Below are 15,644 nucleotides of genomic sequence, written 5' to 3' on the forward strand. Positions count from 1 at the left end.
AGGAGGTAAGAAAAGGTATCGTAAAACGTTTATTGGCGTGTTGGGACCAAATTTTTAAAAAATCCATGCGTATTGCTGTTTATTGTTGCAGCAAAAAAATCTTTAAAAAATTCACGCCTATTGTTGATTATTGTTGCACGAAAAAAACCTTTAAAAAATCCACGCCTTTTGTTGTTTATGGTTGTAGCAAAAAATCTTTAAAAATCCACGCCTTTTGTTGTTTATGGTTGTAGCAAAAAATCTTTAAAAATCCACGCCTTTTGTTGTTTATGGTTGTAGCAAAAAATCTTTAAAAAATCCACGCCTTTTGTTGTTTAAGGTTCGAGCAAAAAATCTTTAAAAAATCCACTCCTTTTGTTGTTTAAGGTTCGAGCAAAAAATCTTTAAAAATTCCACGCCTTTTGTTGTTTAAGGTTCGAGCAAAAAATCTTTAAAAAATCCACGCCTTTTGTTGTTTAAGGTTCGAGCAAAAAATCTTTAAAAAATCCACGCCTTTTGTTGTTTAAGGTTCGAGCAAAAAATCTTTAAAAAATCCACGGCTTTTGTTGTTTAAGGTTCGAGCAAAAAATCTTTAAAAAATCCACGCCTTTTGTTGTTTAAGGTTCGAGCAAAAAATCTTTAAAAAATCCACGCCTTTTGTTGTTTAAGGTTCGAGCAAAAAATCTTTAAAAAATCCACGCCTTTTGTTGTTTAAGGTTCGAGCAAAAAATCTTTAAAAAATCCACGCCTTTTGTTGTTTAAGGTTCGAGCAAAAAATCTTTAAAAAATCCACGCCTTTTGTTGTTTAAGGTTCGAGCAAAAAATCTTTAAAAAATCCACGCCTTTTGTTGTTTATGGTTGTAGGAAAAAATCTTTAAAAAATCCTCGCCTATTGTTGTTTAAGGTTCGAGCAAAAAATCTTTAAAAAATCCACGCCTTTTGTTGTTTATGGTTGTAGGAAAAAATCTTTAAAAAATCCTCGCCTATTGTTGTTTAAGGTTCGAGCAAAAAATCTTTAAAAAATCCACGCCTTTTGTTGTTTATGGCTCGCGTAAAAAATCTTTAAAAAATCCACGCCTTTTGTTGTTTATGGCTCGCGTAAAAAATCTTTAAAAAATCCACGCTTTTTGTTGTTTATGGCTCGCGTAAAAAAATCTTTAAAAAATCCACGCCTTTTGTTGTTTAAGGTTCGAGCAAAAAATCTTTAAAAAATCCACGCCTTTTGTTGTTTAAGGTTCGAGCAAAAAATCTTTAAAAAATCCACGCCTTTTGTTGTTTAAGGTTCGAGCAAAAAATCTTTAAAAAATCCACGCCTTTTGTTGTTTAAGGTTCGAGCAAAAAATCTTTAAAAAATCCACGCCTTTTGTTGTTTAAGGTTCGAGCAAAAAATCTTTAAAAAATCCACGCCTTTTGTTGTTTATGGTTGTAGGAAAAAATCTTTAAAAAATCCTCGCCTATTGTTGTTTAAGGTTCGAGCAAAAAATCTTTAAAAAATCCACGCCTTTTGTTGTTTATGGTTGTAGGAAAAAATCTTTAAAAAATCCTCGCCTATTGTTGTTTAAGGTTCGAGCAAAAAATCTTTAAAAAATCCACGCCTTTTGTTGTTTATGGCTCGCGTAAAAAATCTTTAAAAAATCCACGCCTTTTGTTGTTTATGGCTCGCGTAAAAAATCTTTAAAAAATCCACGCTTTTTGTTGTTTATGGCTCGCGTAAAAAAATCTTTAAAAAATCCACGCCTTTTGTTGTTTATGGTTGTAGGAAAAACTCTTTAAAAAATCCACGCCTTTTGTTGTTTAAGGTTCGAGCAAAAAAATCTTGGTTGTAGGAAAAACTCTTTAAAAAATCCACGCCTCTTGTTGTTTAAGGTTCGAGCAAAAAATCTTTAAAAAATCCACGCCTATTGTTGTTTATAGTTGCAGCAAAAATCTTTAAAAAATCCACGCCTATTGTTGTTTATAGTTGCAGCAAAAATCTTTAAAAAATCCACGCCTATTGTTGTTTATAGTTGCAGCAAAAATCTTTAAAAAATCCACGCCTATTGTTGTTTATAGTTGCAGCAAAAATCTTTAAAAAATCCACGCCTATTGTTGTTTATAGTTGCAGCAAAAAATCTTTAAAAAATCCACGCCTATTGTTGTTTATAGTTGCAGCAAAAATCTTTAAAAAATCCACGCCTATTGTTGTTTATGGTTGCAGCAAAAAATCTTTAAAAAATCCACGCCTATTGTTGTTTATAGTTGCAGCAAAAATCTTTAAAAAATCCACGCCTATTGTTGTTTATAGTTGCAGCAAAAATCTTTAAAAAATCCACGCCTATTGTTGTTTATAGTTGCAGCAAAAATCTTTAAAAAATCCACGCCTATTGTTGTTTATAGTTGCAGCAAAAAATCTTTAAAAAATCCACGCCTATTGTTGTTTATAGTTGCAGCAAAAAATCTTTAAAAAATCCACGCCTATTGTTGTTTATAGTTGCAGCAAAAATCTTTAAAAAATCCACGCCTTTTGTTGTTTATGATTCAAGTAAAAAATCTTTAAAAAATCCACGCCTATTGTTGTTTAAGGTTCGAGCAAAAAATCTTTAAAAAATCCACGCCTTTTGTTGTTTAAGGTTCGAGTAAATTTTTTTAAAAATCTACGCCTACTGTTGTTTTTTATTTAACGTCTGTTATACGACCGCTTATCGTAGACACAAACCATAAAGTAAAATGTTTCAAATGTCCGTTAACGTTATTCACATTCAATGTTGCCATATTGTCAATGTAACTTAACATTGGCCTTGTTATTGTTATAACAGGACAATAGCTTTTACATTCAACCACTAAAGCCTATCAACAAGGGTTTTTATTAACATATATTTTAGCACAGTTTTAGGCTGTTAATTCAAACAATATTTAAAGACCATTTTTTCCTTCATTACCCTCGTCCATGGAGGTTTATAGTTCATTTTTATTTTTTAACTTATTGTATAGAATATATTAAATATACATAGGTTTATATTTATAAATAAAACATGCGAACATGCACACAAACTTAACAGCTCACTCATTATATAACAATTATGCTTTCACAAAGACACACAAAATATTACTTAATTTAAGTACAATTGCTTTTCTTCTTAACTCCTAAATGAATACTTTTTACGACTCGAAACTCTTCTCTCTCCGCCTCTCCTCAACTAAAATAAGGAACCACGATGTTGCATATGCAGAGCCATATTGATGTTCCGCTGCTCATTGGCCAAAGAGAATGTTGACGAACTACGATGTATTTCGGGAAGGCCTTCATAGGCAGGAACATTTCCAATTCTTGAACGTAACAAATTATTACGCATATCAATGCGTGGTCGAGAATGGCGACGAAATTGACCCGATATTTGAGGCACCTGTGGAAAGGCAATTTGCAAGGATAAACGTTTTTGCGATAGCTGGGACAATTGTTCTGGAGACAATTCAATAAACTGGGTATTATTGGTGGTGGGTGTGAGTAGCAGGTTATTGTTGTTGCTGGTGATAGTCGTGTTGTTGCTGTTGGCACCACAGGTACAATTATTTGTCGAATTCAGGGATACATTGTCACCTTCATTGTTACCGCTTTCTATGTTGAGTATATCTTTGGAATCTTTGGATTCGAAGATTTTAATAATCGGTATCGGAGGGGTGAGTATTATGCCTGCTTTGCGGAATTCTTCTATGGCATCATCATATGTTGGAAGACCAGATACAATGGTATAGGATGGTAGGGATTCCACTTCATAGTTGGGAGGGCAGTTACGGCAGACTTCAACTGGTTCGGCATTGTTTGTGCGATCTGGAAAGGATAAGGGTTATAAACAATTGTGAAAACGATTTTAATAAGTTAGTTAAACTAATAATTTATAAATATTAAAAAAAAATATTAAAAAAAATATTTAAAAAATCTTTATCCACGCCTATTGTTGTTTTTAGGTCTCCCAACAAATCTTTAAAAAATCCACGCCTATTGTTGTTTTTAGGTCTCCCAACAAATCTTTAAAAAATCCACGCCTATTGTTGTTTTTAGGTCTCCCAACAAATCTTTAAAAAATCCACGCCTATTGTTGTTTTTAGGTCTCCCAACAAATCTTTAAAAAATCCACGCCTATTGTTGTTTTTAGGTCTCCCAACAAATCTTTAAAAAATCCACGCCTATTGTTGTTTTTAGGTCTCCCAACAAATCTTTAAAAAATCCACGCCTATTGTTGTTTTTAGGTCTCCCAACAAATCTTTAAAAAATCCACGCCTATTGTTGTTTTTAGGTCTCCCAACAAATCTTTAAAAAATCCACGCCTATTGTTGTTTTTAGGTCTCCCAACAAATCTTTAAAAAATCCACGCCTATTGTTGTTTTTAGGTCTCCCAACAAATCTTTAAAAAATCCACGCCTATTGTTGTTTTTAGGTCTCCCAACAAATCTTTAAAAAATCCACGCCTATTGTTGTTTTTAGGTCTCCCAACAAATCTTTAAAAAATCCACGCCTATTGTTGTTTTTAGGTCTCCCAACAAATCTTTAAAAAATCCACGCCTATTGTTGTTTTTAGGTCTCCCAACAAATCTTTAAAAAATCCACGCCTATTGTTGTTTTTAGGTCTCCCAACAAATCTTTAAAAAATCCACGCCTATTGTTGTTTTTAGGTCTCCCAACAAATCTTTAAAAAATCCACGCCTATTGTTGTTTTTAGGTCTCCCAACAAATCTTTAAAAAATCCACGCCTATTGTTGTTTTTAGGTCTCCCAACAAATCTTTAAAAAATCCACGCCTATTGTTGTTTTTAGGTCTCCCAACAAATCTTTAAAAAATCCACGCCTATTGTTGTTTTTAGGTCTCCCAACAAATCTTTAAAAAATCCACGCCTATTGTTGTTTTTAGGTCTCCCAACAAATCTTTAAAAAATCCACGCCTATTGTTGTTTTTAGGTCTCCCAACAAATCTTTAAAAAATCCACGCCTATTGTTGTTTATAGTTGCAGCAAAAAATCTTTAAAAAATCCACGCCTATTGTTGTTTATAGTTGCAGCAAAAAATCTTTAAAAAATCCACGCCTATTGTTGTTTATAGTTGCAGCAAAAAATCTTTAAAAAATCCACGCCTATTGTTGTTTATAGTTGCAGCAAAAAATCTTTAAAAAATTCACGCCTATTGTTGTTTATAGTTGCAGCAAAAAATCTTTAAAAAATCCACGCCTATTGTTGTTTATAGTTGCAGCAAAAAATCTTTAAAAAATCCACGCCTATTGTTGTTTATAGGTCAAGCAAAAAATCTTTAAAAAATCCACGCCTATTGTTGTTTATAGTTGCAGCAAAAAATCTTTAAAAAATTCACGCCTATTGTTGTTTATAGTTGCAGCAAAAAATCTTTAAAAAATCCACGCCTATTGTTGTTTATAGTTGCAGCAAAAAATCTTTAAAAAATCCACGCCTATTGTTGTTTATAGGTCAAGCAAAAAATCTTTAAAAAATCCACGCCTATTGTTGTTTATAGTTGCAGCAAAAAATCTTTAAAAAATCCACGACTATTGTTGTTTATAGGTCCAGCAAAAAATCTTCAAAAAATTCACGCCTATTGCTGTTTGTAGGTCTCTCAAAAAATCTTTAAAAAATCCACGCTTATTGTTATTTGTGGTTCGAGTAAAAAATCTTTGAAAATCCACTTATATTTTTGTATCCCCTACGAAAATTCCTCAGCCCCTTTAACCTAACCTCTCCTAACCTAACCTAAAATTCCCTGGCCATAATTTAATTAGTGTTAATAATAATATTTATTGTTTACATTTCGCCTGCTCTTTTGTTTGTTTGTTTGTTTGTTATTGTTTGGCAATAAATTATTTCCATTTAAAAGGGTGGTCGGCAGGCGAGTTTAGTTGAATTGGAATTTGTTTACATTTGGGATTAATACACAACCTTACTCATTTCACTACAATTTCAGACAGACATTTTTCATTCGGTATTTATGTTTAAAAAATTTCAATTCCTCATTTAAACAGTAATCCAGGGAATGAAAGGAATCCACCCTTTCAGTGGTGGATTACTTAGCAATAATGAAAGTCAATTAACGGGGTACATGAAAACTCCAAACTTCACAGCACTTAAGTGCTGGCAAGTGTCAATTGTCCCAGGAGTAAACAAAAGGGAGGGCTGGGTAGAATTTTGGAGTGTTTTGTAAATTGTAAATTTGTTGTGAATAATTTATAAAGTATCAGACTACTATTTTGATTCTAATACCTTATAAATTATTCTCAACAAATTTACAAATACATAGCAATGATTAGAATTAATATGGATTGGGGTAGGCAATTCCTGCTTGACCGTTCTCGTCTCATTCTCATATTACTTTTTATAAAAAATATATTTATGTTATTATCGTAGTAGGAGCACTCAAATATTAAAAATTTTCCAATTCTCGCTTTATTTCATCGATTCTCAGAGAATGGAATCCGGTAATCTGATCTTCATTTTTATATAGGTAGTCCATTGTTTTGCGCCTGAAAGTATGCCCCACAAACCTTAGTTGGACTGTTCCCAGAACAGAAATTATACTGATGGCCTTCCCCCTTACCACATAACATGTCCGATTTTAATTAGAAAATATATTTTTTAATATCCCCTAGAATAACGCATATAAATAGGCTTTAAAATATTATTATTATTTCATCCACTTTAACTTTAATTGTAGGAAATTTCCATCCACATCTCTTTAAGTAGCCAAAATATGACAATGCACGACCTTAAAGCAGGTGGCTCCTCTCCTGTTTCTGCACATTCACTTTTTCATTCACCGAATTTGTCTTACGTTTGCTCCCTACATCACACCCTCCGTTCCACAAACACATACACACAAGGTCACATTTTATTTTTCTTACTCCCCTGTTGATATTAACTCAACGAGTGGTATGTAAGCATATTTTATGATGAAATATAATATTTAAAGAGTCCCTTTGGAGAAGGCAATGCAAAGCCAGCAGATAAGGATATACGAGATGAAAGGATATGGGGAAAACAAACAGCTTACTCAAGTGGCCTTGAGAGAGGAAAATATGTGGGTATTTAAAGAATTTAAGAAACATTTTATACCAGCTGATATTTTAAGATAAGTTAAAGTAAAATTAAAGCATACTTATAGGGATTAAAAGAAAATATACTTTAACCTGGCTTCCCTTAGAGATCATGAGGGTTTCTTTTAGAATATTTTTAAGGCTTGAAGGGTTCACAGGTCATCTACTGCTGAGTAAATGGGCTCATAGGCCATCTACTGCCGAGTAGATGGGCTCATAGGCCATCTACTGCCGAGTAGATGGGCTCATAGGCCATCTACTGCCGAGTAGATGGGCTCATAGGCCATCTACTGCCGAGTAGATGGGCTCATAGGCCATCTACTGCCGAGTAGATGGGCTCATAGGCCATCTACTGCCGAGTAGATGGGCTCATAGGCCATCTACTGCCGAGTAGATGGGCTCATAGGCCATCTACTGCCGAGTAGATGGGCTCATAGGCCATCTACTGCCGAGTAGATGGGCTCATAGGCCATCTACTGCCGAGTAGATGGGCTCATAGGCCATCTACTGCCGAGTAGATGGGCTCATAGGCCATCTACTGCCGAGTAGATGGGCTGATAGGCCATCTACTGCCGAGTAGATGGGCTCATAGGCCATCTACTGCCGAGTAGATGGGCTCATAGGCCATCTACTGCCGAGTAGATGGGCTCATAGGCCTTCTACTGCCGAGTAGATGGGCTCATAGGCCATCTACTGCCGAGTAGATGGGCTCATAGGCCATCTACTGCCGAGTAGATGGGCTCATAGGTTATCTACTTCCGACTAGATGGGCTCATAGGACATCTACTGCTGAGTAGATGGGCTCACAGGCCATCTACTGCCGAGTAGATGGGCTCACAGGCCATCTACTGCCGAGTAGATGGGCTCACAGGCCATCTACTGCTGAGCAGATGGGCTCATAGGCCATCTACTGCTGAGTAGATGGGCTCACAGGCCATCTACTGCTTAGTAGATGGGCTCACAGGCCATCTACTGCTTAGTAGATGGGCTCACAGGCCATCTACTGCTTAGTAGATGGGCTCACAGGCCATCTATTGCTGAGTAGAAGGGCTCACAGGCCATCTACTGCTGAGTAGATGGGCTCACAGGCCATCTGCTGCCGAGTTGATGGGCTCATAGGCCATCTAGTGCTGAGTAGATTGGCATATAGGCCATCTACTGTTGAGTAGATGGGCTCACAGGCCATCCACTGCCGAGTAGATGGGCTCACGGGCCTTCTACTGCTGAGTAGATGGGCTCAGAGGCCATCTTCTGCTGAGTATATGGGCTCATAGGCCATCTACTGCTGAGTATATGGGCTCACAGACCATCTACTGCTTAGTAGATGGGTTCACAGCCTATATACTGCCGAGTGGATGAAATCACAGTCCATCTACTGTCGAGTACATGGACTCTTAGGCCATCTACTGTCGAGTACATGGGCTCTTAGGCCATCTACTGCCTAGTAGATGGGCTCTTAGGTCATCTACTGCTGAGTAGATGGGCTCACAGGCCATCTACTGCTGAGTATGATGGGCTCACAGGCCATCTGCTGCTGAGTAGATGGGCTCACAGGCCATCTACTGCTGAGTAGCTGGGCTCACAGACCATCTACTGCTGAGTAGCTGGGCTCACAGGCCATCTACTGCCGAGTAGATGGGCTCACAGGCCATCTACTGCCGAGTAGATGGGCTCACAGGCCATCTACTGCCGAGTAGATGGGCTTACAGGCCATCTACTGCTAAGTAGATGGGCTCACAGGCCATCTACTGCCGTGTAGATGGGCTCATATGCCATCTACTGCCGAGTAGTTGGACTCATAGGTCATATACTTTTTTTTTTTTTTTTTTTTTTTTTTTAATTTGTTTATTTATTCATTCATATAGCTCATATACAATTCATTAACCCCGCGAAGCTAAAGGCTTGTCTGCAGGATAACTTAAAAAGTAATTTGACTATATACAAATATTATAAACAGTTTTTGTTCAGTTGTAGTATAATTCATAATACATTTATAATTACTTCAGTTCATAAGGTAAGAAATACTAATGTGAATTTATAATAAATTGTTTTATCAGCTTTTTTCTTTTGAATTTGTTTCTTATATTTAGTATAGATACTGGTATTTTATTCATGTTTGTAGGGAGGCTCACATTTAGTGATCTTTTTCCGTAGTCGTTTTTGAAACAGGGTACCTTGAATCTCCCTTCAGCACGCTGTCTAGTATTCTGAGTGTGGTCTATTCGTTGCAGTATGTTTTTGTCATCATAAAATTCGTTTAATATGGTTGTTTTGTACAGGCCCTCTATGTTTAGTACATGAAGATGTTTGTATATGTTTCCATTTTGTTGCTGTTGCTGATTTTCTTCTGATCGATGTAGACTTTTTTTAAGCATTTTAAGAATACTATCTTGAGCAAGTTGAAGGGTTCGACAGTTCGATGCGTTACCCCAGGCCGATATCCCATGTCGTAAGTAGGATTCGACGAGCGAGAAATATGCTTGTCGCAACACATGATAAGGGGCGCAGTTACTCAAGTGATATATAGCGTACGACGACTTTCGTAGTTTTTTTCTAATGTTATCTATCTGAGGTTTCCATTTCATATTGCAGTCTAATAGTATTCCCAGATATTTAAAGGTTTCTACGACTTCAATTTGTGTTGTGCAGTTGTCATCTCTCTGTTGCTGAGCGAAAGTACTACGGTGAAGGCAGTCGTAATTGTTAAATTTTATGGAGATTTCTGTGGAAGGTATATGTTTCGGTCGGAAATGCATTAATTTTGTTTTATTTGCGTTAATAACCAATCCGTTGTCGTGACACCATCTTGTCAGCTTATTCATTACATTTTGCATTCTGACTTCTGCCGTACGTATGGATTTATCCGCTACAATTATGGCCGTGTCGTCGGCGTATGAGAACGTAATGCTATCTTCGAGTGACTGTACCATATTATTTGCATATATTATGAATAAAATAGGTCCAAGTTTTGAACCTTGCGGTACTCCATAATCCGACATGTATTTGCTGCTTGTTTGGTTATCAATCTTTACTTTAAAGCTTCGGCAGTTTAAGTACTGTTTAAACCAGTTTAGACTGTGACCTCTTACTCCATTATTTTCAAGAATGCTTAGCAATTTGGGATGTGACAAAGTATCAAACGCTTTGCTAAAATCGATGAACATGACCAGACACTGTTTTTGTTCCGAAAGGTTTTGGTTTATAACATTTGTGAAGTTTCCCAGTAGTTGATTGATGTTTTTTCCTTTTTGGAATCCATATTGGTTTTGGTTTATTATGTCGTGTTTCGTTAAGTAGTTATTTAGTCTCCTAGCTACTATTTCTTCCATAACCTTTTCGATGGCTGGTAAAATGGAAATGGGTCTGTAGTTTTCGCAGATGGATTTGCTACCACTCTTGTGTATTGGACGAACAACTGATATTTTCAGAAGATCTGGAATAATTGATTCGTTCAGGCTTTTATTTATTAGCTCAGTTAGAATTGGTGATATTAAGTCCGCATTATGTTTAAGGTCCACTGCGCGAATGCCATCATTTCCCGCACTTTTCCGAGTATTCAGACTTTTTAAGATGTTTTTTACCTCAATTACGTCTGTGTTTTCAAGAAAAATTGAATTAAGGATATGTGTTTGTGTGGTTGGGAGAGTTTCTATATCACACACATGTACTATTTTCTCGACGTTAGTTTTAAATTGTTGAGCAAAAAGTTCGGTGATTTCAAGAATGTTTCGGTTTGAGAAGTTAAGTTTAACAGTTTCATCTATACTATTGGATTTCTTTCCAATAATTTCGTTAATAGTTGCCCAAGTTTCGCGTATATTGGTTCTGCATTGGATAAATTTACAGTAGTAATATGAATTCTTGGCAAACATGATTTTTTTGTTCAATTGATTGTTGAAAGATTTATATAGCTTTTCATTGACTGCGCTTTTACTTTTGCGATACTTTTTATATAATTTATCTCTGGTTTTGCAACAGCTCAGTAGCTCTTCAGTTAGCCATTGCTGCCCGCTTCTATTTCTCATTATCTTTTTAAATTCTGTTGACTTTTTGTAAATTTCATTAAACATGTTGTATATTTTGTTAAATATATCATTTGTTCCATTATTTCCATAGGCTATACTAGCCCAATCTACTTGTTTTATGAATCTGTCCACTTTTTTATTGTTAATTATTGGTTTCCCCAATGCTAGGTTGGGCGTATTTGTTGGCATGGTTTCATTTTCAATACATCCAAATATGGCATAATGGTCAGATATCGTCGTGGCGATTATGGCCGATTTTACACAGTTTCGTGAATTATGTCTTATAAACAGATGATCAATACACGTTTTACTTCCACTGCGTTCACATTGTCTTGTTATACCAGTTATACCACATTCCAGGCCATTCGATGCGCACATATCCAAATACTTCTTTGCTGACATGGAATTTGACATAATATCCAAATTCATATCACCAGCTAATATTATATCTTGTTTTTTGTTGATTGTTTTAAGGCATTTATCCATTTCCTCAATAAAGTTTTTTATATTTAAATTTGGAGGCCGATAGCAAGGAAAGATTGTTACAATTTTGTTATCACTTAATGATATTTCAACTTGCAGAGATTCCATAAATTCAGTATTTATATTAATACTTTTAAACGATATTTGATCTGTTATATAGACAGCTATTCCTCCTCCTCTATTTTTTCTGTTCAGAAAAACCGAATTATAGCCATTTATTTCATAAAAACGTGTTTCATCATCGCATATATTGGTTTCTGTGAGGATAATTATTGTTAATTTCTTCATTATGCTATTAATCCTAGTTAAAAATTCAATAAAATTCTTCCTGATAGAACGAATATTCATGCATATTACCGAAATCCTTTTGTTCTGTATATGCTCATCCAGTTCATTAAAAGAATTGAGAGTTTCATTTCTAGAATTCATTTCTTGATTTTTATTTCAATATTTTTCTTTTTTCATAAAAAAAGTATAAAAAATAGGCAGAAAAAATTTCGTTTTTTCTTTTTTCATAAAAAAAGTTTAAAAAATAGGCAGATAATTTATAACTTTGAACAATGTTCGCAGTAGAACGGTGAGAAAAAAAGATGTTAACCGAGAGATTTATTGTGTAATGATCTCTTCAATATCTGCTACGGTGTTTATAATTATTTTTGTTGAGCTTTCATTTTTTTTTGCGTATATACGCCCATCCTTCACCCAAACATACTTCCATCCAGTTTCCTTAGCCTTTACTTTTGCCATCCATAAGATGCGCCTATTGTCTCCAGTCAGTTCATCATTGACATAGACGTATCTGTTTGTAGGGTTGTCATTGTTGTCATCCAGTACATTCTCATCTACCCGATGCCTTTTCAATTTATCCATCATTTCTTTTTTCTTCTTTAAAGAAGAGAACTCCACTACGATCTTGTTTTTGCTTTTAATATTATATGCATTTTCGATGTGACCATCATTTACATCAGGAGGAGGCATTGTGACTCACAAGAGAGCCCATGTGCTCTAAGTGAGCGTAAATTTGTTGTCGCTCACAGCCTGTGTAGATGCTAACACGTTGTGAACAACAACAAATTTACGCTCATTGAGAGCACAAGAGAGACCCAAAAATGCTCTCTGCCTCACTCTGATTTACATCAACGCCAACCGAAGCAGCAATTTTTTTAACCACAGTCTCTGCTTCCATTGTCGCTGCGTTAGCATTATTTATTTCGACATTTCTCTCCAACGACCTCTGCTCTAATCTTCGTATCTTTATATCCATCTCTCTAATTTGCTTGCTCTTCTCAAGGTCTTTATTTTGAAGTTCAACGACCTGTGTAGAGATGTTTGAGAGTGTCTCATTTATTTTCTCGAGGCTTGCATTTAGTTTCTCTGCCATGTAACTGTTTGACGCAGTCAACGCATTCATATTGGTGATCATTGCTTGCATTGCTGTTTTGATCTCTCCCATATCTGTCCTAAGTACTGCATATTCTTTGTTGTTGTTGTTGTGACAATTCGACACACAAGTTGTTGTGATGCTGTTGTTAGACGTTGTTGCTGTTTCGTCTCTGAAACGTTTTCTGTTGTCGTTGAGAACTTCGTCTGAACCGTCATTCTCCTCATCTCTCTGCTGTTGTTGTGACCTAGCTTGTGGTTGTTGTGATGTTTTTTCATTTGGCTGTGCAGGTTCATACACAAGTGCATGGTAGCTGTTGCTTACTCTTTGCCTTGGTTTGCATATTTCACATTTCCATTCTAGCTTTTTAGTTGTGCCCATAGTTTTATAACTCATTTCTGACAGCACTGAGCATGGTGAGAAATGGAATTTTCTATCGCAGTTGCGACACCAAACATATGTTGGAGTTGTTATTTGTGTTTTGCACTTGAAACACACGATTGTTGGTACTTGCAAAGGTTCCATATTTGAGTTTTAGAAAAAATACTCCAACAAGAAAAAAAAAAAAAACAAAGGGGAATAAAAATAAAAACTCGCCGCAATGCGTATGATAAAAACACGTCCGTCAACTTCGATAGTTACAACTGAATGCCGAGTAGATGGGCTCACATGCCATCTACTGCTGAGTAGATGGGCTCACAGGCCATCTACTCCTGAGTAGATGGGCTCACCGGCCATCTACTCCTGAGTAGATGGGCTCACCGGCCATCTACTCTTGAGTAGATGGGCTCACAGGCCATCTACTCTTGAGTAGATGGGCTCACAGGCCATCTACTCTTGAGTAGATGGGCTCACAGGCCATCTACTCTTGAGTAGATGGGCTCACAGGCCATCTACTGCTTAGTAGATTGGCTCTGAGGCCATCCACTGCTGAGTAGATGGGCTCACAGGCCATCTACTGCTGAGTAGATGGGCTCACAGGTCATTTACTGCTGAGTAGTTAGATTCACAGGCCATCTACTGCTGAGTAGATGGGCTCACAGGCCATCTACTTCTGAAAAGATGGGCTCACAGGTCGCCTACTGCTGAGTAAATTGGCTCACATGCCAGCTATTGCTGAGTAGATGGACTCACAGGCCATCTACTGCCGAGTAGTTGGACTCATAGGTCATATACTGCCAAGAAGATGGGCTCATAGGACACCTACTGCCGAGTAGATGGGCTCATAGGTCATCTACTACCGTGTAGATGGGCTCACAGGCCATCTACTGCTGAGTAGATGGGCTCCAAGCCATCTACTGCTGAGTAGATGGGCTCACAGGCCATCTACTACTGCTGAGTAGATGGGCTCACAGGCCATATACTGCCGAGTAGATGGGCTCATAGGCCATTTACTGCCGAGTAGATGGGCTCATAGGCCATTTACTGCTGAGTAAATGGGCAGTGTTCTTTTTGCTAATAGAGAAATATATGACCTTTTCTATAATCTCTGAAACCTTTAAAATTCTTGTAGTTGAATTTTTGCCTTCTATTACCATTTCCCTGTTTTCCATCCATGTTAGTTGGGACCACATGAAAATCAAAATAAAAAATTAATTGCATTTTCGTCGGTATCATTTTTCAAAATGTCACTTCGTTTGTGACACATAGGGCACAGACAATAAAGTAACATTTGGAGACCACAATATCCACTCTTACCAGGCGACCGAAAAACAAACAAACAACCACCAAGTCCAACTCATCTAACCTCAAACACTACGAAAAAGGAACATTTATTAGAACAGTAAAAGTAAAGCTTTCAAAATATTTGAATTATTTGTTAAAAACCCCCCTCATCATGGGTTGGATGGAGCGGGAGATAGAAGTTTTAAATATGCATTTTTTCATTTTTAATGGTAACACGTTTTGTAACAATTTCACAACAATTGGACCCCAATGAACGACCATGGACGAACGAAGGAACAGACCCCAAAGGCAGACAAACAGACAGTCGGGTAGACAGCTGTAATAAATGTAGTAATAAATGTTTCCTTTGCTAGGATGGGTGGGGAAGGAGGTTGGGGGTGTTCGCATCAGCCATTGTACATAATAAAACAACACCTTTTGCGGAAGATTACGCACTTATAATTTTTCGAAAATATGAAATAAACACAAAGGGGTGTAAAATGTTGCACACACAACAAACATCCCTTTGGCCATTAGGCAAGGGATTCCCCAAAATTTTATTTGTAGCAAAGAATCAAAGGACCAAGTGTTGGAAACTTTTTGGATCTGTGACATGGCAGTTGCTCTTTTTGTTTTCATTTTTTATTTCTATTCTCATGTTTTGGCATTGGGATGAGTCATCACTTGTAACAGACTGGGGAATACCTTAGTCCCCAACCATGTATCCAACCAACCATCCATTCATTCATTCAATCACTTTGCCAAGAGACAATAAACAAGGATTTGCCCCATCACCAAAAAAAACGTAACATTTGAGATTACCTTCCTTCCACCCACACCACTAGCTGCCTGCTAAACCCGGCATAAAAAGCGCAACAAATCTCTCCACCAGAAAAGGGGGTTGATACCGAAAAACAAAAAAACAGACTTCATTGCATGTAAATGTTTTGCCGGTTACCTTTTTGTTTACATTTAAGGGAGGGTGGTTAGGCGGTAACTGCTTCGTTGGTATTGCCCGAGTAGAGGTATGAGGTTTGCCAGATGA

General features: G+C 36.7%; 1 protein-coding gene across 5 annotated transcripts in view; it reads right to left on the bottom strand.

Moving 5' to 3' along the window:
• Positions 1 to 2,923: 2,923 nt before the first annotated feature.
• Positions 2,924 to 15,644, bottom strand: part of comm3 — a 162,721-nt gene continuing 150,000 nt past the window's right edge. For all 5 annotated transcript variants that reach the window (XM_073986419.1, XM_073986420.1, XM_073986416.1 and 2 more), the window contains one exon: positions 2,924 to 3,787. In XM_073986419.1, the coding sequence (XP_073842520.1) occupies positions 3,156 to 3,787 (632 nt within the window). In that variant the 3' untranslated portion in view covers positions 2,924 to 3,155. The remainder of the gene's footprint in view (positions 3,788 to 15,644) is intronic.

The sequence above is a fragment of the Musca autumnalis genome, unplaced genomic scaffold (assembly GCF_047663935.1).
Source record: "Musca autumnalis isolate F117 unplaced genomic scaffold, ASM4766393v1 scaffold_4, whole genome shotgun sequence".
Taxonomy (NCBI): domain Eukaryota; kingdom Metazoa; phylum Arthropoda; class Insecta; order Diptera; family Muscidae; genus Musca; species Musca autumnalis.